The 25522-nt window shown below is 37.1% G+C and overlaps 6 protein-coding genes across 8 annotated transcripts; 3 read left to right on the top strand and 3 right to left on the bottom strand.

The window, feature by feature from the left end:
* Window positions 1-8438: 8438 nt before the first annotated feature.
* Window positions 8439-9179, top strand: LOC106364038 (protein GLUTAMINE DUMPER 5-like). Its single transcript, XM_013803684.3, has one exon. The coding sequence runs from the start codon at window positions 8569-8571 to the stop codon at window positions 8980-8982; it is 414 nt and encodes a 137-aa protein (XP_013659138.1). The 5' UTR covers window positions 8439-8568; the 3' UTR covers window positions 8983-9179.
* A 2579-nt stretch (window positions 9180-11758) lies between these two features.
* On the top strand, window positions 11759-13925 carry LOC106410215 (zinc finger protein CONSTANS-LIKE 4-like). 2 transcript variants are annotated; one of them, XM_048761958.1, is made up of 2 exons: window positions 11759-12833; window positions 13360-13925. In XM_048761958.1, exons 1-2 carry the CDS (start codon window positions 12129-12131, stop codon window positions 13708-13710), a joined length of 1056 nt encoding a protein of 351 aa, XP_048617915.1. In that variant the 5' UTR covers window positions 11759-12128; the 3' UTR covers window positions 13711-13925. The 2 variants fall into 2 exon arrangements, with proteins under 2 accessions (XP_048617915.1, XP_048617916.1); XM_048761959.1 differs by having other exon boundaries at window positions 12037-12833; window positions 13363-13925.
* Window positions 13926-14126: 201 nt separating this feature from the next.
* On the bottom strand, window positions 14127-16669 carry LOC106410214 (probable protein phosphatase 2C 71). The gene is made up of 8 exons (XM_013850694.3): window positions 16276-16669; window positions 15926-16053; window positions 15759-15857; window positions 15508-15666; window positions 15351-15437; window positions 15172-15263; window positions 15015-15089; window positions 14127-14942 (listed from the first exon to the last, which is right to left on the bottom strand). The coding sequence occupies exons 1-8, from the start codon at window positions 16353-16355 to the stop codon at window positions 14316-14318; spliced, it is 1347 nt and encodes a 448-aa protein (XP_013706148.1). The 5' UTR covers window positions 16356-16669; the 3' UTR covers window positions 14127-14315.
* A 74-nt stretch (window positions 16670-16743) lies between these two features.
* On the bottom strand, window positions 16744-20941 carry LOC106410213 (uncharacterized protein slr1919-like). 2 transcript variants are annotated; one of them, XM_013850692.3, is made up of 14 exons: window positions 20742-20941; window positions 20280-20400; window positions 19938-20184; window positions 19776-19817; window positions 19606-19677; window positions 19375-19510; window positions 19092-19249; window positions 18922-19006; window positions 18645-18844; window positions 18319-18480; window positions 17975-18124; window positions 17466-17726; window positions 17102-17365; window positions 16744-16993 (listed from the first exon to the last, which is right to left on the bottom strand). In XM_013850692.3, the coding sequence occupies exons 1-14, from the start codon at window positions 20797-20799 to the stop codon at window positions 16760-16762; spliced, it is 2190 nt and encodes a 729-aa protein (XP_013706146.1). In that variant the 5' UTR covers window positions 20800-20941; the 3' UTR covers window positions 16744-16759. The 2 variants fall into 2 exon arrangements, with proteins under 2 accessions (XP_013706146.1, XP_013706145.1); XM_013850691.3 differs by having other exon boundaries at window positions 20280-20406; window positions 20742-20930.
* Window positions 20942-21000: 59 nt separating this feature from the next.
* Window positions 21001-21590, top strand: LOC106410216. The gene is made up of 2 exons (XM_013850697.3): window positions 21001-21297; window positions 21390-21590. Exons 1-2 carry the CDS (start codon window positions 21229-21231, stop codon window positions 21447-21449), a joined length of 129 nt encoding a protein of 42 aa, XP_013706151.1. The 5' UTR covers window positions 21001-21228; the 3' UTR covers window positions 21450-21590.
* A 733-nt stretch (window positions 21591-22323) lies between these two features.
* LOC106407625 (protein ENHANCED DISEASE RESISTANCE 2-like) lies at window positions 22324-23718 on the bottom strand. The gene has a single exon (XM_048761960.1). It carries the CDS (start codon window positions 23314-23316, stop codon window positions 22435-22437), a length of 882 nt encoding a protein of 293 aa, XP_048617917.1. The 5' UTR covers window positions 23317-23718; the 3' UTR covers window positions 22324-22434.
* Between the last annotated feature and the right edge of the window lie 1804 nt (window positions 23719-25522).

Here is a 25522-nt window from a genome sequence, read left to right as displayed (position 1 = left end):
CGTTTGACTGATTCCATTACTTTTTCAATGTTTTATACATTCCTGATTTCAAATTAAACTTGTTGAGTGTGAATGTCCTTACAAAAACATTGAATTCTAAAGTTTCTTTTGCTGCGAATGATTGCTTTATTCAGGATCTTACTCAGGCATTGATGATTGGTCAAGGTAGTCAAGTTGGAAACCTTTATATTTTGGATGTCAATTTACATTCATAAGTCTTTATCCTTTCAAGGTATGTCGTTTGTTTCTACTGTTACTGATTCTATTACATGGCATAAACGGTTAGGTCACCCCTCCATGTCTAAAGTTGAAACTTTGTCTAAAATTCTTCATCTATCGAATTCAAAAATTAATAAAAATCATTTTGATGTTTGTCATATTTGTCATCTCTCTAAACAAAAGCACATTCCGTTTAAAGCTAGACATAATATGAGCAATAATGCATTTGATCTGCTTCACGTAGACACTTGGAGTCCTTTTGCTGAACCAACAGTTTATGATTCGAAATATTTCTTCACAATAGTTGATGATTACAGTAGAGCCACTTGGGTCTTCTTAATGCGTGCTAAATCTGATGTTTTAAACATATTCCCTGACTTTGTTAAAATAGTTTCGAATCAATATAATGTCAATGTCAAAGTTGTTAGGTCTGATAATGCAAATGAACTGCGTTTTACTGAATTTTATGCTGCTAGAGGAATCATTTCATATCATTCATGTCCTGAAACTCCTGAACAAAATTCTAATGTTGAAAGAAAACACCAGCGTATTCTTAATGTTGCTAGGGCTTTGTTGTTCCAATCTCACTTGCCTTTAAAATTCTGGGGTGATTGCATTTTGACTGTTGTTTTCCTAATAAATAGGTTACCTTCCCCTGTCTTAGAGAATAAATCCCCTTATGAAAAGTTAACTGGTAAACAACCCGAATATGAGTCTTTAAAAACCTTTGGTTGCCTTTGTTATGTTAGCACCTCAACTAAGAATAGGCATAAATTTGATCCTAGAGCTAGAGCTTGTGTCTTTCTAGGATATCCCTCAGGTTACAAAGGTTACAAGTTGTTAGATATAGAGACACACCCTGTTTTTGTTTCCAGACATGTGCTTTTCCATTAGGATATTTTTCCATTTGCTTCATCATCTCTAAATGATGCTGTCAAATCTTTCTTTCCTCATGTTTATTCACCTGCTGTACCTGATGTTGTGTCCTCTAAACCAACATCTTCTGATGCTCATTTACATCAAGATGTGTCATCTTCTAAGGATCATCTTCCCTCTGGAAGTCGACCTATTCGAAAAAAGAAACAACCCGCAAATCTGCAGGACTTTCATTGTTATAATCTTGATTCATCTCCCACTCATTCTACACCGTACCCAATGACTAAATACATTTCCTATACAGCTTTATCTGAGTCCTTTCATGCTTTTATCAATTCTATCACTAAATCAGAAGATCCTCAAAAGTTTTCAGAGGCAATTTTAGATCAGATTTGGTGTGATGCTATGAACGAGGAGATAAGTTCTCAGGAACGAACTAAGACTTGGAGTGTCTGTTCTTTGCCACCAGACAAGAAGCCGATTGGGTGCAAATGGCTTTATAAAACAAAATATCATGCTGATGGCACATAAGAGAGGAAGAAAGGTCGTCTTGTGGGAAAGGGTTACACACAGGAAGAGGGTGTGAACTATCAAGAAACGTTTTCGCCGGTTGCTAAGCTTAGCACCGTGAGAGTTCTAATTGATGATGCCGCAAAGATGAAGTGGTCACTTACTCAGTTGTATATATCTAATGCATTTCTGAATGGTGATCTAGCTGAGGAGATTTACATGAAGCTTCCCCCTGGTTATGAAGAATTAACAGGCATATCAGTCCCTCCGAATGATGTTTGTAGACTGCACAAATCTCTCTACGGTCTCAAACAAGCATCTCGTCAGTGGTATCTGAAACTATCATCTACTATACTTCAGATGAGCTTCAAGAAATCTCATGATGATCATACATTATTTGTGAAAAATGTTGGAGGAAGATACTTGGCAGTGTTGATATATGTTGATGACATCTTAGTTGCGAGCAACAATGATGATGCAGTAAAGGAGTTTGTTGGTGAGTTGGAATCACATTTCAAACTTCGAAACCTTGGCCCTGCAAAGTATTTTCTCGGACTCGAGATTGCACGTTCTGAGAAAGGTATTTCTGTATGTCAGCGCAAGTACATCCTTGAGTCACTGGATGATACTGGCTATCTTGGGAGCAAACCTTCTTCTATCCCACTTGATCCCACTGTTCGTCTGTCGATGAAGACAATTCCTCCTAAGGATGGTTCTAAGATTGTACATGAGATGGGGTCTCTTCTACCTGATCCGAAAGTTTATCGTCGCATGATGGGGAGATTGATGTATTTGGCAATAACCAGGCCTGACATAGCTTATACTCTCACCAAGCTGTGTCAATACTCTTCTGCTCCACGTGAAGCACACCTTAAAGCAGTGCAGAAGTTGCTTCGATTTCTGAAAGGTACTGTCGGACAGGGTCTTTTCTATGGAGCTGATGGTTCTTTTGACTTACGAGGCTTCGCTGATGCTGACTGGGGTTCTTGCCCGGACTCTCGCAAGTCTATCACAGGGTATGCAATGTTCTTAGGAGATTCCCTGGTTACTTGGCGTTCTAAGAAGCAGCGTACTGTATCTAGAAGCACAGCGGAAGCAGAATTTCGAGCTCTTGCAGATGCGTCGTGTGAGATTGAATGGCTCTTGCGCATCATGTCTGATCTAGAGATTCCTATGACGTTGCCATCTCATATATATGGTGATAACACATCATCTCTACACATCGCCAACAACTTAGTCTATCATGAGCAAACTAAACACGTTGATCATGACTGTTATACCATTCGCGAGCGTATTGATAACGGTATGATCAAGACAATGCATGTACGTACTCACAACCAAATTGCAGATGTTCTAACGAAGGCATTGTACCATGCACCCTTCCGGGAACTCACTTCCAAGATGGGTGTTTTGGACATCTACACACCTCCATCTTGAGGGGAGGAGTATTAGCCGGTTTAGATTGATTATATTGTACATGTAATTTAGGTTGGTTTAGTTCAGTTTAGCATAGCCTTTATATATACTTGTAAATGTAACTTTACAACTAATGAGATTAAATATACATATATTTTCTCATTTCTCTCTCGATACTCAATTTCTATTATACACAGATACCTAAAGGGCCGTATAGACTACTACTACATGTTCACTTTAGATCAACAAAAAAAAAAATCAAAAACAAGATAAATATATAAATAAAATAAAGAAGACAAGCAAGATATGATTCTTGGATGTCTCACAAAGTCATATAAACAGATCGATAGATCATTACAGACAGAAATATATTCGTATCTAAGTTTGATTCACAACCAGATTTCGAATAATTTTATGACTTTTTGTTATATGCATAAACAAATATATTCTCTGGCTTCACAGTAAATGTATAAGTCTCTCCCACATAGGTGGAAGCGAATCTCTCCGGCAAGCATAAATCAATAACTCATGTCTATCTATCTAAGGGGTTGCGTACATCAATCGCTTTCGGGTTCACATGATACATCTATCAATACCAGTAATGTGTATATATGTGCATAATATTTTCAGTATAAATCATCACACACACCCACATATATATAATATATGTTGTTTATGCTTTACGTGATGGAGTCATGATCAACAAGAGATGACCCCTTGGCATAACCAACAGGTTTTCACTAATCAGTTAAAGGAGAGAGTAAATTTAGATGCTAGTGCGTTGGTCGAAAATAGAATAGTTATAGACAAGAGTGTTCCTTTTATTCATACGATCTAAATGGATCATTTGCACATGATTTCTTATTTCAGAAGATTCTATGATTTCTTTTAAATTATCTTTAGTTTTTAAAAAATTTAAGTATGAGTGTCGTTTCCATTATCAGGAGGATTTAGGCAAAAGCCCAAATTTTTTTTGAGGACTTATTTTTTGGTTCACCTCCTAAGACGAACCTCTAGATTCACTAACCAATAGAATTGTATTGTTTCATATTCGATATCTTTTAAAAAAGAAACAAAATATTGTTAAGTTGTATTATGTTTTTAAAATAAAAAAAGTAAAAAAAAAATAGTTGTTGTTACCAAAAAGAAATTAAAAAAATATTTTTTTAACGTCGTCAGCAAAACACTAAATCCTAAACCCTAAATCCTAATCCCTAAACCCTAAATCATAAACTCTAAACCCTTGGGTAAACCTTAAACCGTTTCATAAATCCTAAACTCTAAATCAAAACACTAAAACACCCAAGGGTTTATGGTTTAGGATTTAGGATTTAGGGATTAGTGTTTTAGTGTTTAAGATTTATCAAAGGGATTCGGGTTTACCCAAGGGTTTAAGGTTTAGTGTTTTGCTGACGATGTTAATTTTTTTTTTTTAATTCTTTTTTTGTAACTACTATTATTTTTTTATTGGTTTTTTTACATTTTTATTTTAAAAACGTAATATAACTTGACAATATTTTTTTCATTTTCTAAAAGATATTGAATATAAAATAATGAAATCTTATTGGTTGGTGAACCCAAAAATAACTCTTTTTTAAGGCTTGAGACCATAAATGTAATATTAATTTCATTCATTGTTATTCAAGATATATTTCCCATGATGTATATTGGGGACACAAAACAAGTAAATGGTCATAAAATAGTAATAGTTAAATGGTAATCAATCTGAGGTTAGAATATAAATATCCAATTTAAACATAAATACTTCCAGATTTTTTGTGTTATTGGTTTATATATTTTGATTAATTTAAAAATTCATATAGTATTTATAAATCCAAGTAAAATATGCAAATACGGAGGTTTTTCCTCGGATTTGAGTCTTTGTATTTTTAACTAAAAAATTCAAACAAATCCAATCAAATCCATTATTAAATCAAATATGTTAGTAAATCCGTACGATTGAATAACACTTGATTTGATATAGAATTTATGAATCATTAAACCAATAACACATGATTTTAATACAGATTTGAAAATCATAGAACCAATAACACTAGATTTAGTTCGGATTTTTAAATCCATTAAAATACAACAACCAATAATCCATACTTAGAAAGTTTGATATGTATGTTTTTTAATTAATAATAGTATGCATTGCTGACTGATGTTGTTCAATAAACTAGACCCTGACCCGCGCGCCAGCGCGGGTATAAATTTTCGGTTTTTGGTTATTTATTTAACTAAATGATGTATTTGTGATATTTGATGTATATTATATTCACCAAGTAAATAATTTTTTTGGCATCTTAAACCATCTATTTATGATGAATATTCGATATCATATACAAAATTGAACAAATAGACGTAATTAGAGAATTGTAGACGATATATAAAAATAATGGTTATTAATGTAAAATATGAAGAAATATTATATCATGACTTAGTATGGCATAAAAGATTATAAATTAGTTATACATGTTTAAAGAAAATAAAATGATTTTTAAACTTCTATGAAAAAATTAACATATAAAAAGGGTGATGAATTAGTCATCAAATTGTAAATAATTTCATAATTTTGTTAATAATAAATTATTTATAGTCTTTGTTTTTTGTCAAGATAATAATTAAATATCCATAACATTAATATGTTAAAAGGCCATATTATGAAAGCCCATGTTGTAACCGTTTTTTTTCCGGGAAGTGTAACAAAAAAAAATTACCTTTAACTCTTCGTTTTGTTTAAGTTCTGTGTCGGTAAAAGATTAAAAAAAATCTCTCTATCTTTTTCAATGTTCATTTTGAAGCTTATTATGCGAAAATCATAAGAATCTCTATATCTTTATGTTCTTATAAATTTTAAATTTATTGTTTCCTCTTCTGCAAGCAAATCAATTACCGAAGTAATAGATCAATTGGTTGGAATCAAATCTATTCTTATAATTAGTGTAATTATGGTTACAGTTTCCATATTTAATAGGTACATTAAAGATATGACATTGAAGATATTATGTTTTGATTAATAGAAGATATTGGATTTTGAGTTTGTATTTATTGATTTATTTTTTTATAAAGCTTAGAAAATCAGTGGGATGATTGGTTGGTTGATACATCCTATAAAGAAAACGAAAACTATAGGTGGTTTGACTATTGTACATCGATCGATGCATGATGTAAGTTGACTATATAAAACTTGAGCATGATCATTTCAAACTAAAGTATAGGTAGGTTATATGCATTTGTTATATTGTAGTTAATATATTTTAAATATTACATAAGTCAAGTGATTCACGTTTTCGTAAAAATAAAATTCAAGTTCATTATTGGGCCGTACTCGTCCGTAATAAGCTACGTTAAATATGATATATTTTTAGGTTCATTTAATGACATTAAGTTTAAATTTCATTAAGGAAAACTCATTAATTTAACTGGAAAAGACAAGCATTAAAATAGGTAGGTTCATTTAATGACATTAAGTTTAAATTTGATTAAAGAAAACTCATTAATTTAACTGGAAAAGACAAGCATTAAAATAGGTAGTTTAATTTAATTCTCAGTGGCATGGAAGTGTAAATAATTTAGAAAACTTAAGGGTATTTTTTAATAGTACTTCTCTTTTAATAATATTGATATTAGTGTAAGCCAATGTACATATCGACATCCATAACCATAACTATGTTTAACTTTTTCTCAAAAAATGTTTAAATGGGTCCAATGTTTGGAAGTGCAAGTTTGCTCTAGTAAAATATCACAAAGGAGAAAGTTCCGCAAGTTGACAATCCAGAATTTTCATGTCAAGTTGTCAAGTATCCTCCAACTCCACCAAAATATTCTCATGGCACAATTCAAACTCAAAGTAAAAGCTTTCAAAACATGTGCTCATCTTAAAAATAAGACTGAACTTTACTCTCAATCAATTAATTTTTACTGTCTAAGTTTGCTTCAGCAAAATATATTTTTCATGTATTATTGCACAGCTCAAAGCCTTAAAGTAAAGCTTTGAAGTATGTATGTACACAGGTTAAAATCAAAACTCACTTTGCTTGTTTAGGTACATTTGTAGTGATCTAATTTTGCTTGTGATATACTAATTTCATAGAATAAAAGTTGACTAAACAATCTCAATCCTGCTATATATCCACTGCTATTATTTCACATCAATCCGAATCCATCCTATGGTTTAATATTAGTTTATTCATATTAATATATATATGTAGATATTTATTTATTAATCTAACAATTCTGGGACTTGACTATATTGATTAAACAAATGATATATTCCCATCCAACAATGGATAAAGATAAAATCTAGTGGAATATTGTTGTGGAATATCAAAAGTAAACCCACATATAATTACTGTTAGCTGCAAATCATATCCAAATAGCATCATAAACCCTTGGATTTAGCGTAATAACAAATGGCCATGTGATTTACTGCTGCCATTGCCCCAACAGCGAGACTTGACGTGAAATTCACACTGGGCACAGTTGATATTCCAAAATCCAAATAATCATCAAACTAATATGATGGTTTTTTTTAACTTGCCAATTATTTTGTTGCAAATTTTGTCATTTTCTAAACAAAACATTTATGCTATAATTTATAATATATAATCTAAGTAATGAACCATTAGATATCATTCACATATATAATTTTTTGGTACAATTTTAAATTAAATAAGCCCTTTTTTCAAAAAAAAAAAAAATTTTAATTAAATATAGATGTGAAGGCAATATGTGATGTTTTATTTTGTGATGTTGCTTTCACATATATACTTTAATCCCTGCTTTTATATTCTTATTCGTATTATGACTATACATACTTTCTGAATCGTTATTGATGTGCTTCAAGTTTTTCACCCATTTACTTAAATCCAGGGTTTAAGTCAATTTGAGGCAAAACTGCCAATTAGTTAATTATTTTTTTTCCAAAAACAAGCATTGAGGAGAAATAATTTACTAATGTCATAATGTGCTACGATCTTCGATCCAAATAAGTTATGGTAGTAAGATGTACATTTTTGTTGTTTATCTAAAAAGAACAAAAAAGAACAAAAATAATACTTTTACCCAGGACCTCGTAGTCCAGTGGTACTACCTCCGGGAGGAGAGGTCGGCTGTTCGACTCGCGGGGAGGGGGAGGCGTGCCCAGGGCCCGTAAAAAGGTACAGGCAAAGGCTGGCGCCGGGCCTAGGTGGGGGGCCGCAAGGTCAACACCTGGTTAATCAAAAAAAAAAAAAAACAAAAATAATACAAATCAAGGTATACACCTAAATGCAAAACACACATTGTTAAAATATCTTCGAACTTGGTGCATGATCAAAGCAACGTAACGTATCATGGAGATTCCGTGACCCACTTACCTTTAAATTTTTTTTTTATAGTTAAAAAAGAAAAACAGAAATGACATTTTGTACAATATTTTACACCTCTCTCACTCTCTCTCTTACTCTGCCAGTGCTATAAATCAACTGTAAACCACTCCAAGCAAATCAAACTAGCCTCTCAGTTAACAAAAGAAACATTTACAATTTTTCAGCAAAAAAAACAATGAGGAATTTTCCAAACATAACAGATCACAAGATGTCAACAATAGTGGAGTCTCAGACAAGGCATCCATGGCGTACACCAGTCCCTTACCTATTCGGTGGTTTAGCCGCGATGCTTGGACTCATAGCCTTTGCTCTCTTGTTACTCGCCTGCTCCTACTGGTCACTCTCACGGCGGACAGACAGCGAGAAACCGACGGAGACTGATGAAAAGGTAACTGCAAAGGTTTTCGAGGAGAAGATACTTGTGATCATGGCTGGACATAACAAACCAACCTTCTTGGCCACACCTGTCGCGGCCAAGACTTGCGTGTCAAGCGTAGAATGCGTAATTAGGGAGGGTAAAGAAGGGCAAAATGGAGAATCCACGGAAATAAAAGGGCCGTCGTTTTCTTCTGATGAAGAAACCCAGTGAGCTCTGTACACTGTACTCGAGAGTGTTTTTATTTTGGCGTTTCTATCGCCCTCTGTTTTTGTTCCTTTTTTTTGGTTGTTGTTGGGATTATTTTCCTCTGTTTTTCTCGACCATGATATTGTAAATCTTCATCATGATTAACTCGGGTTACTAGAGTGAAATTTTTACCGGAAATTAATAAACAGTTTCTTAACTTCCGCAAGAAACCCACAAACTCCGGGTTAATCATACTCTTACATTAGTAAATGTGAACAAGAGTTTGACATATTTTCGGGTTTCTCGTATATATGTCGGTATGAAAATATTTCACTATAAGATCATTTCAGGTAAAGCCAAAAGAAAAAAAAAAGAACAAAATATGCAAATTATCACTGTTATAAATTCATAATTCTTATGTTCTGTACATAACAAAAAAAATGAGCTGTGGAATCAACAAAAATAGCATCTGTTTATTTGGTTAATCTAATTTTTCCTTTGAATTATTTTATTAGGAAAAATGATTTTAGTAGATCGAGGTAAATTTGTTCTAGGAAAGTACAAGAGCAAGTACGATACGATCATCATGCTCGTAATCATACTATTATTTATTGATGGACTCAAGACTCCCATGGTTTTCTGCCGTCGGCATGATGTATCGGTTGGCGGAAAAAGTACATTGAAAAAGAGACCATGACAAGTGTCACGAAACTGGTTTTGAAGGAGTACAAAGTGTCTTTCATTCATTTCGGAACAGTTGTATGAGTTTATAGCTCTATTAGCCTGACGCGGCGATGAGACTATGATGCATCATCGTATTTAATGCACTTCATTTAATCAACTGTCAACAGAGAGAGGGAGAGAGTTCCACATTTTTTATGATATCATTCGGACGGTTTCAGATTTTTTTAGCGGGTTTGGTATATGCGTACACACGTTTTACAACCTGCAAACAAGAACCTTTTTAGGAAATACATTTATCATATGGCATAGTACTGTAATTTCATTTTTGAAACCTTATACATATTACTTCATTAAAAAGATTTTTTTTGTTAAAGATTATTGAATGTAAAGCCAGTTTACAAAAAAAAAAAGATTATTGAATGTATATATTTCTTATAAGCAACCAACATGATTTTTATATAAATGAAAAACAAAAAACATATTAAAATAAATATAGGTTGGTAAATTCTGTCTGTGCAGCACCAAATTTTAGCAAGAATATTTTTTTTTAAAAAAAATCTATCTGTGTAGTTTAATATTTGTAATTTTAATTGTCTTTTTAATCCTACTATTTGACTTCTGAATTTTTTTCTACAATAACAACTCATGGTGCGTTAATTCATTTGTTGATTGAACAGAACTATGATTCTATTCTATGATTACCATTGAGTTTAAATGGTTTTGTGACTTCTTGTAATTTGTGAATACTTTTTTGTTTTAATGGGCCAGTAGAGATGTCAAGCATGTTTATCCATCCCGTTATGTCCCGTACCGCGGAGGGTTAGTTGGCGAGCGGGTCACAACGGACCTATCCCGTGCGGGCTACGGTTTTCAAAATGTCGGCCCAAACCCGTACCGCAGAATATATAGGCCTTCGCGGGTCATCTTGCGGGATGCCTCCTTATCAAACCGCCTGTGCTACAGCTTCTTTCAATGTTCAAGTAGAAGAGTTGTGTAAGAGAGTTGAAGAGAGCTCATTAAGCTTCACTAAAGCCTTACCAAAATCAATGCCACAAAGCTCCGTTAGTGTTTGCGTTCTTGAGTTAAAAGCCTTCTTTTGTTATCAGCATAAGCTTTTGTTAAGTTTGAATCTGATTGAGTCATTGTTTTTGTAATAATTTGGCTCAAGTGTTGTCATCAAACCATCTCTCTTTTTAGTTATTCGGATTGCAAAAAAAAATTGTGAATCACTTTGCCAAATTATACAAGTGACGTGATATACAACTAACTGTTCTCCTAAACAACACCATTGTAATCAAATTTAATTTAAGAAAAACACTACTTTACAGTACTGAAAACAAAATCAATCAACTTAAACAAGAAATATCACATTGTAATAAAGCAATTCATAGTTGTGTGTAATAAAAAGAAAAAAACCAAATCAAAACACCACCAGAGCTCGAATCGTTATCGCCGGAGCTAGAATCATTATCGCCGGAGCTCGAACATCATCACCGGAGCTCGAACATCATCACCGGAGCTCTAATCATTATCGCCGGAACTCCTTATGTTTTCTGGGGGAAAAATCAAATGAATCGCTTTCTTCTCACTTTTTTTCTCGTTTTTTCAAGGAAAATAAGAAATGAATAAAAAAAAGCAGGTCCATGTAATACTGCATGATTCGTTTCAGTCCACCCCGCAAAAGGCCAAGTCCTGCAAAGACCCGTCCCGCGAAGCCAGCCAAATTACAGACACAGAAAACCTCGTCCCAATACCGTCCCGCGACAGTAAAGACCCGCGGTCCAGATCCATAATTGTCATCTCTACGGGCAGGTGTGAACAGAAAAATACACACAGTATACCGGTAAGACAGAAAAGGGCACTATTACTAAAACATTAGGCCCAACTAAAGACGCATAAAAGCCCATTATTGACCAACCTACCCACCGGCCTAACTTATACTTTTTTGTACACCTTTGTCACGGTATCGTCTCCATTTATGGCTAGCTTCGTGGTGGTCCATAGACTCCAAGTGGAAAGCATCAAATCCCATGCTTATTCACATTCATTTGAATTTATAGCAAAATGACCAATCTTTTTATATGAAAGTTTACAACTCTTTTTTAAAAACCATTGACAAATTTGCTACGTACTATTTGCAATTAAAAACACCTGTTGCCAAATGTTGAAAGTCCAGAATTATTATTACAAGTAGATGAGCGAGAACGCGAGAAAAGAAGACAAAACCTCATTTCGTGCATCGTCAGAACTTTTCATGCCCAAGTATTTTTTTTTTCCTTGTAATGAATTATGTTGTTTGGCTAAGATTTCACCACGTGTCGCATTATCATTCGTTCTAAGTGGATACTCATGGGGACTACATGGATAGACTCATGGACAAGCTCATGTGAAGCCATATCATCACCAACCACAAAGACAGAGTGACAAATAGAGAGAGAGAGAGATAGCAGAGAGAAGAGAAAAGAGAAAAGTAGAGAGAGAGAGAAATGGCGTCTAAGCTCTGCGACTCATGCAAATCGGCGACGGCGGCGTTGTACTGCCGTCCAGACGCGGCGTTTCTATGCCTCAGCTGCGACTCGAAGGTCCACGCGGCGAACAAGCTCGCGTCGAGACACGCGCGCGTGTGGATGTGCGAAGTGTGCGAGCAAGCGCCAGCCCACGTCACGTGCAAGGCGGACGCGGCTGCTCTCTGCGTCACGTGCGACCGAGACATCCACTCCGCCAACCCCTTGGCGCGCCGCCACGAGCGCGTCCCCGTCACGCCTTTCTACGACTCCGTCTCCGACTCCGACGGCTCCGCCACGCACGCCGCCGTGAACTTTCTCGACGACTGTTACTTCTCCGATCTAGACGGGAACGCTAGCCGCGAGGAAGAGGACGAGGCTGCTTCGTGGCTGCTTCCGAATCCGAAGACGACGACGGCGCTGGCCGCAGCGGCCGAGGCGGTGCCGGGAGATAGCCCGGAGATGAACACTGGTCAGCAGTACCTGTTCCCGGATCTGGATCTAGATTACGGGACTGTTGATCCGAAGGTGGAGACGCAGGAGCAGAACAGCTCCGGCACCGACGGCGTGGTTCCGGTGGAGAATCGGACGGTTAAGGTAGCGGCGGTGAACGAGAACTGCTACGAACTTGACTTCACCGGAGGATCCAAAGGCTTCACTTACGGTTACAACTCCATCAGCCACAGCGTAAGCTCCTTTCTCCGGTTTGCTTCAATTAATTCTGATTTGTTTATTAACCGAAACCGCTAGTTTCCGTTAATTCTGTTAAGAGAAATCAATTGTTTATTATTCAACTTAGATCTTATTATTATATATTTTAATAAGAAAAAAAGTCTAGATCTTTGTAGTTACCACTTGTAATGACACTTAAAATATTAGTTTAATAGGTACTAATGATTGGTTGATTGAATAATGTGTTGTATGCATGCAACATATCTAACCTAATCTAGAATACGATGATTTAAAGTATCAAACTATATCTCAATTGCACTCGACTTACTACTGATTATCATGTTTATGTTTAGTTAGTTTTAAATTAACAAGTTAACAAGTACTAAGTAATAGTGTTCAAGAATAATTAGGCTCTTTATAAAGGATTATTGTTTAGACGGATTTTTTGAATGTATTGATTTTTAGAACAGTGAGTTGTTTGATTATAGTAACGTTTTATTGTAAGAGTTGTTACTAATCCAAGGTTTTTTGTTTGTTACAGCAGGTATCGTCATCCTCATTGGAAGTGGGAGTGGTGCCAGATGGTGGCTCAGTAGCTGACATTTCATACCCTTACGGTGGTGCTGCAACCAGTGTAACCGATCCGGGAACTCAGAGGGCAGTGCCGCTAACGGCAGCGGAGAGAGAGGCGAGAGTAATGAGGTACAGAGAGAAGAGGAAGAACAGGAAGTTCGAGAAGACGATAAGGTATGCTTCGAGGAAAGCGTATGCAGAGATGAGGCCGAGGATCAAGGGAAGGTTTGCGAAGCGGACGGATACGAGTGAGAGCAACGACGTGGTTGTTGGTCATGGCGGTATCTTTAGCGGGTTTGGACTTGTACCTACATTTTAGAGATTGCTGTGAGAGAGAGAGATACTCTTTTCATATGTGGGTTTTGTTTGGTGTCGTCGTTTTAGTAATGTTTTAACAAACTTTTTTTCTTTTAAGAGTTGTTTTGTTTATGTTGATGTTGGTATGGTGGAGGAAGGGAGGGAGTAGAAGAGAATGGGTTGTGTGGTGTTATATGTAACTTATGTCTTGTATATATGATAATGTGATTTTGAACATGTTGTCTTGTCTATGCAGTGTTTTTTATTTTCACCTATCTGATTCTAACGTTTCAGCATACATATACATTAATGATCTTAAACATGAGACTAAAGATCATATTGGGGTCTCTTACATGTAGACTTCATATATCTAGACATAAACACCAAATGCAACATGCAATTTTATTACAGCTTAATGATAGAGGTAAGACTGTAACATCCCATGCTAAAAATAAGAGTGAGTAGTTTAACAACTTTATAAGATTTACAAGTTTAGCACAAGGCAGAAGGAACATTACATTATTTGGAATTATAACTTTAAAAAAAAAAAACAGCAATGAAAAGAAACTTACAATGATGAGAGAAGTTTCTCTCGGGCAAAATTTTGATTCACAAATGACATTTTAGTTAGTGATTAGAGTTGACGTTACTTGACTTGCTTGTGGCGGAGTCGCTGTGAACTGCGGTTGGCTTTTGATTATTTTCACCTATTGATCCGCTCTGTTCTGAGGAGGTGGTGTTGGTTGCTGCAATCGCCTTTTTCTCAGCTATGACAGGCTTCTGATTAGCAACGCTCTCGTCCATATTGTTGTGCACTGTGATGTAACCTTGGGAAGGTTGCTTGGAGGAGCTCTTAGGCTCTGAGCCGCGGTGAACTGCGTTTGGAACTTGATTCGTTTCCCCTGCTGAAGTATTCTCTTCTGAAGAAACGCTTCTTCCAGCTGCAATTGGCTTTTGGTTCAGGCTTTCATTTTCAGCATTGCGGTCCAAGTCTCTGAGTACTGCGGTATGGTCTTGATTGGTTTCATTGGCTGAGACATTGTGTTCCGCATCACTTGTAACTACGGTTTGGCCGTTGGTTGCTATTTCCTGGGTTGAGCTGGCATCTGCTTTGGTATGAGCATTCTTGCTCTCCAGGAAACGTACGACTACACATGTAATATTGTCAGCACTTCCTCTCTTTATTGCTTCTCCCACAAGTTTCTTGGTTGACTCCTCTGGATCTTCAACCTCTTTCACCACTTCAACAGCTTCCTGCCACACCAAAGAAAGTAAGATTTATATCATCATCATTCATCTAAGACAGCATAAGTCAAATTCACAAACCTCATTAGAGAAAACATCCCAAAGTCCATCGCTGGCAAGGATCAGAAACTCAAGAGAGTCATCAATCTTCTCTTCCTGCAATGAAGACATGACACTTTGAACACAAGTAGATCTGTATGTGGTAAGATTCATATGAAAGTGAAGTCATCATATGTACCTGAATCTCAGGGTCAGCAATAACATACTCTTTCAGAAGTCGATCACCAAAGGAACGAGAAACTGCAAGAACTCCTCCAACTCTCCAAGTCCCTATTCAATCTAGGAATCAGAGGACTATATGCAGTAAAAAAAAAAAGAAGTGAGAAGTAATAATTCTAACAGTTTCTTTTTTATTACCAGCCCACATGACAAAACCACCAGCATTCTCAATGCGTTCACGCTCATCGCTTTGATCAGGTTTATGGTCTCTTGACACAGCAAAGGCTACAAAACATCTCATTAAAAAACATTCACAGTATCATAAGTTATGACAGATCTCAATAAGATAGTGTACCAGTTCCGGCTCTACAGATAACAGCTCTGGAATCACCAACGTTTGCAACAAGTAAGCGATCACGAACGAGAATAGCAGTAGACGCGGTTGAACCAGCGTCTATAGTGTGATTATTTTCTGACTTGAGAAGTTCAGAGTCTGTATGATTATAGGCATCAGCTGGAAGGAAAAAGAAAAAAAAAACGAAGCAATTAGATCAAACAATGATTAAGTTGGAAAACAAAGGAAGATTAGAGGGGAAGTAAAGAGACCTATGGCAGATTTGGTGTCGGAAATGAAGTTAGGATGAGTGATAAGATTGCTGAAAAGATGACGCTTCAAATACTCAGCTGCTGCGGCTCCTCCATGTCCTGCAAGGAATATTATTCAGATTTGCTCGTTCCATATGGTATGAGAGATGGGTGGTCCAGAAGAATACCATCAAAGACTCCAAAGAGACCAACGATTTCTCCATCGATACCGTCGATTCTTGTTTCGAAAAAGTCTTCCATGGATGATCTCTTTCCAGCGGAGCTCGCATACCCATAGCTAAACTTTTCGTTCTGGCTGAAAGTTAAAATGAATGGGAACATTGTTGATCAATAAAGTCATGTTAAGGAGAGCTCTCACTCAAAAACAAAAATGTATGAAGATCTTGAAGGAGCAGATGGAGAGAGTTTTAAATGACTCTATTCATTTAAGTAACCTCAGCCACACAACAACAACAATTGGATAGCAAAGAATCAATCTCATGTTGAGATGGAACAGAGAGAAAGAGGGAAGTGTGACCTGATACCGCCTCCACTTGCTGGGGCTTCAACAACCCGCATCTTATTCGAATACGACAGTACCAAGTCCTTATATCCCATTGTTCTTTTTCCTTTTGCAGAATTCTCAAATGCAACAGAATCTGGTAATGATGTTAAGCATACATGAATTCAAAAACTTACAGAGAGGATGGCTTGGAGAGAAGAGAAAGAAGGGTGAGAGAGGTTTCATAGTCCAAGGAAACCAAATAAGGAAACAGAAAGCAGCGGTTCGACGTTTTCCGGAAGCGATGGTGTTCAGCTTTTTCCGGCAAAGGATCAGTGGTGCCTATGGTCTTTGCTAAATATAGAAAGCTTTATGGACTTGCAAGTCAAATAAAAAACAGTTCAACCACAGATCTCCAAAATGACACGTAGACGGATATTTTAAACTGTTACATATTCCTGGTGTATATTCTCTAGCAGTAGGTAATAAATAAGATGAAATAAGTGAGTATAAAATTAATTTATTGGCTCTTCTTGTTGTGATGGAGCAGTTTGGAGAAAAGGATCCAACAATTGTTAGGCATTTTCTGGCCTAAATGTGTACACAGTGCAGAAACTATATCTAAAGCATAACTGTGAACCTCAGGCTTCCTTGACATCCGAAGAAGCATTGCTGTCCACATTCCTGGTGCAAGCTTCACGGCCTCGCTCACACATTTGAAACCATTGCTCACTCTTTTCATCGTCCCTTCGTCCTGAGAATATATACATAGAGAGAGAGTAAAATGATGAGACTTAATAATAAAAGTTTCTTCAGAATCCAATGAGAGGATTTTTGTTTAAAGGTTTTGATGATTACTGACCCTAAGATTGATGGTTTGCTTCTTCTTCATGTTCAGATCAAGAACCCCTTCTTCCAGGAATATATCAACCACTCTGATTATGTCCTGAAGAAGGAAGACCCGAACTCTCTGCCCTTTCTCTGACAATATGAACAATAGCAGATCTTCTGTCGCGGAAACTACTGAATGCATGTCGAATGATTTCAGTTCTGATGATTTCTTCAACGTTTTGTCTTCTGGAGAATCTCCAGATGTCACAGAAGCCTGTTCGGATATCGCTGCTACCTGAAAGAGTGAGTTGTTTGTTAGCTCATTCTTCAGATTACTCGGTTTCACAAAAAAAATAACCAATTAAATCGTAAAGAGGAGAGTTGTGTGAACGTACCAAGCGTTCAAGCCGATTCCACCTTATTGATCCATCGTTACAAATGACAAGTTCCCTTAGAATCTTCCTCATATCTGGGCTTGGATCTGCTAATAGCCTCCCGATCACAAATGGATACGCGCTCTCTATCACTTTGAACTCTGGATCAAGAATCTTTGCAGTACCTTCTAGTGAACCAAGGGATCTTATCACAAGAGCATAATCTGGAGGCAGTGAGAAATTGAAGTCGTACATAACATCATACAGTTGTTCCATAACCCCCTGCACAGTAAAGATAGTAAGGATTATGGCACTGTGAGAGGACAAAGTAATCATCACGGTGGAAAATTCTGTCAACTATCACCAACTCTGCTACTGATTGGGTTTCTAACCGTTGGAAAAGTAATCTGATATCTTTCTCAGATTTTAGCACCCCTCAAATGTTTTGGACAATCGGTGAGTTGGAGAATCTATTCTGTAGGGTTGAGTGTAATTTACTAATATTCATTACAAGATGAAGAAGGACATACCTGGAAATCTTGTGAAATTCTTGTACTAGAACCAAAAGAAGAACGTAAAGCATTTGAAACTGCTTGTATATCGACTCCTTCAGGTAAAAAACCCAATGAAAGGAAATCATTTGCCAAACTTAGAGAGTCACGGTTGACAAAATGCACCAGCTGCAACCGCAATAGAACTAATCAAAAATCAACTAAATAACGATCTTCGATGGAAAAGTTCTTATTCTCCATCTTCAACAAAAAAGGACGTTGCATGTAGTATATTTTATAAGCAAAATCGAGGAGAGAGGCTAGAGAGACCACACGCATGTAAGACTGAGGAAAAGGAAATGATAAACTGGAGTAGAGCTTACAATTTGAATAAGTCCCACACGGTAATGACGTGGGATATTCCCCATCATCCCGAAGTCGAAATAAACAAGAGACCCTTCTTTAGAAGCCACAAGATTTCCTGGGTGCGGATCAGCATGAAAGAATCCAACCTCAAGCAGCTGCTTTAACGAGCATGATAGGCCCTGTAATACAAATCAATTCAAGGCTCTCAGTTGAACGTTCATGAAACTAGCAGTACTAAGCCCAGACCAATCTCTCAGAATCACCAAGTTTCTGTCCAGAGATTAATTTTTTCACTATGTGAGGACATTAACCTAGCATAATTAGTTATCAGTTAGTTATTTACCTGATCGATCAAGTCCCTTCTATCAAGAGAAGCCCTTTTCAGCTTAATTTCATCTGTTAGTTTTATGCCATCGACCCATTCCATTGTGAGAACCGCGGTGCGTGTAAAATTCCAGTATATTTTAGGGACTTTAATGTTCTCTGCTCTGTGATTCTTGGACATATTCCTAGGTGCAGCGTTATCATTAACCTGATCATTCGCTGTCAAAATTTAAAGATATTATGGACCTGACAATGGTATTTCAAGAGAATGCACAATTCGAAACAAGAGAGCCTACCTGAATCGAAAGAGTATAGAGAAGCAAATCGTTCTGCATTTTTTGCCTCTCGAACGTAATCTATTTCATCAAACATATGCCTGACCTGTTCATTCCAGAGAGACATAAGCACGTTTGCATAATATATATAAGCAGAGAACTAGTCCTAACGTTTCAGATAATTGACTCACCATTTCATTCACTGCTACCAAAAGATCCTTACGGGCTTTTGCAAATCGTTTGAGTTGTCCCCCGATCATATGGAATAAGAGCGCATCACGTGTTAGTGAGAGTGACATTCCAGGTCTCTGAACCTTCACAGCTACCAACTGTCCAGAATGCAGATGAGCTGCAATACTTGAAGGGAAAAGGTGAAACGTTTAGCTTCTAGTAACTCTAAATTGAGAAAAATGGCGAGGATAGCATCAGACACCGGAGAGAAGAAATCCAACCACAGTTAAAAAGGTGTCTAACCTTTGTATACCTGGCCCAGAGATGCAGCAGCAACAGGCTTAGGACTGATATCGGCAAAAAGTTTTGACACTGGAGCACCCAGTTGCTCTTCAATACATCGCATGGCAACGCTATTTGGAAATGGAGGAATCTGATCCTATAATAATCCAAAAAAACAATATCCAATATCCAATTATTCCAGCACAACTATATGGATAATTTGAAAGAACGAAAGAAAGAAAGATTGGCTACCTGCAATTTTGAAAGCTCCTGACAATAAATAGAGGGTAATATGTCTGCTCTTGTGCTCAGCGCCTGTCCGAGCTGCAGCCCAAAATAGTGTATTATTTTGTGAGGATTCAAGAGAAGAAGAGGAAGAGATTTAGAGGAGTACTGGAATAAAAAGCGAACAACAAACATGCCTTAATGTAGAAAGGCCCCAAGCTGATAAGAGTCTCACGGAACTGCATCCAAAATGTGATAAAATACCACTAAATTAATTACTGGCCGAACCATATGTCCAAAGAGTACTCTTCATTTCATCTAATTAAACAACAGATCATCAAAGGCTCGAGTAAACAGACCTTGACAGCCCGTTTCCTCATATCCTGAACAAACAGCTGCCAAAAGGTAAGCTTCACCACATAGAACGAAATGATCGCAGCTCTATATAGCGCCAAAAAGGGGCCAAAACGATACACTGCAGAGAAACTTTTCGAGCTATACGCTCCAAGAGCTTGTCCAAATTCGGTTTCAAGGGATTCTCTCCGCAACTTTGCATACTCTGCCGTAGGTCTTCCACCATGAACGCTGGTGAATTCGGTCGAATACCTGTGAAGCCCATTTTTCAAAGAAAAAGATGAACTCAGTACTGGTTGTGTATCCACTAATCCACATATTATTCGGTATGATGATCAAGAACTCACGTTCTGTGTTGCAAGTAAAATGGTGAAATCCATGTATTAGTCCGTCTTCCAAGTTCACCATCCTTTCCTCTCGATATGTATCCCACAAGCTTGGAGCAAATAGGTTGGTCATCACGTGAAGCTACAACTAGAAACAATCTCATCAACATAAAATAATTTCAGAAAGGAGAAAAATATCAGCATCATCTTCAATTTAACCTACTACACAACTTCTCTACATCCCTGAGCTGATTTAGCAAAGATAAGAGAGAAAATTCACTGAAGCTTAGCTCGAGAAACCATGGAGTTACAAAGCAGAGAGTAATCAGCATCAACAAAACTAATATCCATATTTCAAATCTCTCCCACGCTCGTGACAATCACAATTCAAGTGGATTCACAATCGCAATTTTTCCTAGAATCTATTGACGAAACATCAAATTTGCCATCGAATGCGAGACCGAAAAGGGAAGAAATACGAACCTCTCTGGAACAGCGAGACACGGCGGTGACGGCGGAGAGCAACGACGACATTCCTCATCGGCTAAAAGCTAGAACACGATATTCACTCGAGCAGTGTGCGACAATCCCATTAACACACTCGTAGCTCTTCTGCGCAGAAACTGTTCGCTAAAATGCGCAACCGAGATCGCCAATATGACTTTGAGTATCTCTCCACGTAGGGCTCGATGCGCCACGTGGAAGACACGTGGCAATCGTCGGCGTTTATGTTACTTGGAGAAGTTATATGGGCCGGATCAGTGTTAAGGCCCATACGTTCAACATAACTGGAGTGAGGTTAACATTGTTCTGATATATTTTAAATCGGCGAAGCGTAGATAAGTCGACGACGACGACTCTTCTCTCTCGCTGTCTCACATATACAATCTTAGTCGTCTCCGGCAGAGGAACTTCGGTGAAGTATAGAGCCAGATCGATCCGTTCCAGAGTCTATTTCGCTTCGCCTGCGATGGAGAAGTCTGTGGATCTAGTGCCGGCTTTGGTAACTTTCCTAGCCGCAGCTCACGTCATCGCCTTGGTAACTTAACCTGCTCTCTATTTCGAATAAGAGGTCTATATGTTGTTCGCATCACCGATCGTTGATCTTGTTTTGGTTTATTTGATTTGTAGGTTTACTGGATTTACAGATTGGCCTCTGATCGTCAGCCTCCCAAACAAAAACCTCAGTGAGGAAACGTCGTGACATGGATTTGGGCTTAATGTTTTGTTCTGATCTGATATTTGCGTTATAGATGTTTTTTGATGAATTTGTGATTGAATATTTAGATGCTTATGCTCGAATTAATGCTAATAAGGGATGTTTCCTTTGTTTTTGGCCCTATCCACCATTTTCTCAGTTGCCAGCTTATCGGGTTAGATTTGCTCCACCATTGACTGATTGAGTTTTTTCCAAAAGCTTATTACATATTTACATAGGGATTCAAAACCTCTGAATCATCAAAAAGTAAAGAGTGACTTGTCTTGTGTGTGATCACAAAAAATATCATACCATTATGTAGGAGTGATTTTCACTAGACGCATGTCCAGTAAGCTTTTGTGGTGGCTGTCGCATTTATTTTCTGAAGTGAGTCCAAACTTGTTAACAGCTTTGATGGTGCTGAGTAACCAAATTAATGTTAACAGATGTTCGTTAGCCGACCTAAAGAGGGCCCAGACAGTCTGGTAGTATTGGATTCGTAATGTTTTACTTCCATCGAATAGTAAGAGACAGCTTTCAGTTGGATTCGTAACTCGAAAGAATAAAAACTACGTACAACTTCGGCTAATTTTAAGTATATGAACCAAACAAAAAACAGTTGACATTGGCTTTAATAAACTTGAAAATGAGAGAATATAATTATGATTTTTTTTTTTTCAATTATGATTTTATTTATTTGATGTTTATTCATAACAATTTATGAGATTGAACAATGTGACACGTCTCAATCATCATCACCATAAAATAACCATTACACAGGCAACGTGGCTGTACTCTATCCTTGGTCTCGTGACACGATGACAACTAGTGTGCAGCCTTTATGGGTTATTTTTTTTTCTTTTTCATAACAGTTCCTTTATGGGTTATTCATAATAAATAAAAAGTTGCCGACAAAAAAAAGTCCATAACAGTTTATGAATGTTTTAATCTTTCTATTAAAAATTACTTGAAATTAATTCAATGCGTGTTGTCGTCGTGGCTTGCTTCCGCCGAACCCATCATTCTGTACAGTTTCAGTGGCTGCGGGTCGACCACAAACGCCGACGATACCTCCATATGACACAATCTAATGCCTCCGATCAGTCTCTCCGGCAGCTCATCCTCTTCTTGCGCCTCAACAACGTAGCCAATGTCGACCGTAAGGTACCTGGAGTACTCGAACAAAAGCCGTACAAGCGCCGCCAAGATTGGCCAGCTACCTGTATCGACGTCGATCTCAAAGTAGTTTGGTCCTTTATGGTAAGTACACTTCACTGTCTTAGCCGCAAGGAACGCGCCGAACTGCCCTGCCGCCGCTTTAACTATCCAGGGCCCTTTCACGACTTGGCTCACTATCTTGAACCTCTCGTTACGGAACGAGTCGTCTCCGTCTATGAACCGTTTCAGGAGAGAGTCTGATGGAATGGGTTCCTCCGTCGCGAAGTAGTGCACCGAGTGGTGGTGTTCCTTGCCTGGAATATGAAAATTCACAGCGAAGATGAAGCCGTTTTGGGACCGGCCAAGAGACTGCGCTTTTCTGAGCGCGTGAGACACGCGGTTGTCGGGACGAGCTAGGATGTTATCGAGTTTGGTACTGGATTTGAGCCAGTCAACGCCGGCGGCAGAGAGGAGGTAGTCTCCGCCGGGACATTTCTGTTTGTTGGTGAAGTAGTCGGCGGATCGGACAGAGAAAACGTCTCCTGGAGGTGAAGCCCAGCCGTTGATTCCTGTATGGAGATCGACGTGGCGTGTGGATCCACCATTGGTCGTTTCGGTTATCCACTCCGGTTCTGTGGACTTCTCTCCGGTTCTGGTCGGCTTGGTGTTGTTATCATCAGAAGGGCTTTGGGTTTGATTCATGATGTGTGATGGGGCTCACTAAAAAAACATGCAAAAAAATGCGCCAATGGTCCATGGTTATCAATGTTGGTACCGTTGAGTTAATGTGCTGTATCATGACAAAGGAAGATTTAGAGTCTCCAAACTCAACGAAACAACGTGGCTATTTTTAATGGCGTGATGTGGAAACTTCTCGATGCTTTGTTTGGCTTGTGCTACTTTTTGAACCCCATAGTATCAGATCCGAGGCTTGTGATTGGTGGGTTTCGTCCACAAAATCGATTATTGTAATAATAATATCAAAACTAACATCCAAAACCTGTAAAGATTTTAATGTATGATATCTGAAACCTGTTAATTCGATCATTTTCTTCTAATAAATGTAAAATGTATTCACTCAAAAACTTTGTACATCAAGTGCTTAAGAGTGCTGGAGAATGCAACTACTAAGAAAAACAGATTTCAAAAACTGTTTGTTTAAGACTCATCTTTAAGGCCGTGTTGAGTACCAAGTGAATAGTGCTTCTTTCAAGTTGTCGTCTCCAATTATTAGGCATTCTCGTTACAGTGGTCGTTCTCCATGGTGTCTTAAATTTCTCTCCCTCGATCTAAATGCCATGCGTCATTATTTGCAGAGCATATCTTAGCAGGGATAATTTAACTGTGTCCATGTATGTATCTAATGCAAGTTGAATGATAGAAGACCATTTTGCCGTATAATCTGTGTCCATTAGGCCTTGGGAGCGACTTCCATATCTTTTCAGAATGTGAACATTTAAAAAAGAGACGTTGATGAGTTTCTTGGACCTCTTGGAAATCCACGTTTGCATTCCATTGTATCATCTTTACCTCTAGTGGCCAGGCTGTTCTTCATCACAATCAATTGCATAAAAAAAAGTATTAGAGTAGCATGAGTAAACCAAATCCCTTAGCTCCATGTGTTGAGGGAGTAAGCTTCTCTAATCTGGTTCCTGCTGATTTTAGAAGTGACTAAAAATTTTATGCACCAGTAAAAAGTCACAATCGTATTCCATGGTCTTTTATCTACTCTAAAATTCCTTGCTAAGTCCCCCAAAAAACTCATTTATGATCCTCGGCTAATTAATCAGATTCACTCGACCGCACACCTCAATGTACCAATTTATAAGCTGGATTTCCAATCGGTTTTGGTAGGTTTTTAGGAATAAAAAATATACATTTGGTGAGATAAGAATGTTTTTCTGAAAAAAAAAATTGGGTTTTGAAGCTATATAAAGAGTTATTCTTGGGTTCACCCCCTAGGGTGAACCTTTAGGTTCACCAACCAATAGAAAGTTGTCATTTTAAATCTAGTATTTTTTAATTAAGGAAACCAAATAACTTGCAAATTATATTATTTTTTCAAAATAAAATTTAAAAATAAATAAAAATAATATATAAAAAACGAATTCAAAAAAAAAAAATGTTGTCAACAAAACACTAAACCCTAAACTCTAATACTAAACCCTAAACTCAAATCCTAAACCCTAAATCCTTAAGTAAACCCTAAATCCTTGGGTAAAACCCCTAAACCCTTGGAAAAACACTAAACATGTTGTCAACAAAACACTAAACCCTAAACTCTAATCCTAAACCCTAAACCCTTGGGAAAACCTTAAACCCTTGGGTAAACTCTAAACCCTTGGGTAAACCCTAAACCCGTAGGTAAACCCTAAACCCTTGGAAAAACACTAAACATTTGGATAAATTCTAAATTATAAATCTTAAACACTAAACTCTAAATCTTAAAAATAAATATTTTTTTTAAACAATATTTTTTTAGAACTATTGTTATTTTTATTTACTTAATTTTTTATTTTTTATTTTAAAAGCATAATATAATTTGGCAAGTTATTTTGTTTCCTTAATTAAAAGATACTAGATCTAAAATGACAACTTTCTATTGGTTGGGGTTCACCCTAGGGGGTGAACCCAAGAAAAAGTCCTATATAAATACGGTCTAATGAATTATAAATTATTCATACATAATCAATCTACAAACCCGGAAAAGGTATTTGCCTCAATTGTAGTTGGACTGGGTTCACCCCCTAGGGTGAACTTTTAGGTTCACTAACCAATAGAAAGTTGTCATTTTATATCTAGTATCTTTTAATTAAGGAAACAAAATAACTTACCAAATTATATTATGCTTTTAAAATAAAAAATTAAAAATTAAATAAAGAGAAATAACAATAGTTCTAAAAAAATA

This window comes from Brassica napus, chromosome C7, assembly GCF_020379485.1.
Source record: "Brassica napus cultivar Da-Ae chromosome C7, Da-Ae, whole genome shotgun sequence".
NCBI classification, from domain to species: domain Eukaryota; kingdom Viridiplantae; phylum Streptophyta; class Magnoliopsida; order Brassicales; family Brassicaceae; genus Brassica; species Brassica napus.
Note: the sequence above shows the minus strand (reverse complement) of the source record. Positions and strands in the feature narration are given on the sequence as shown.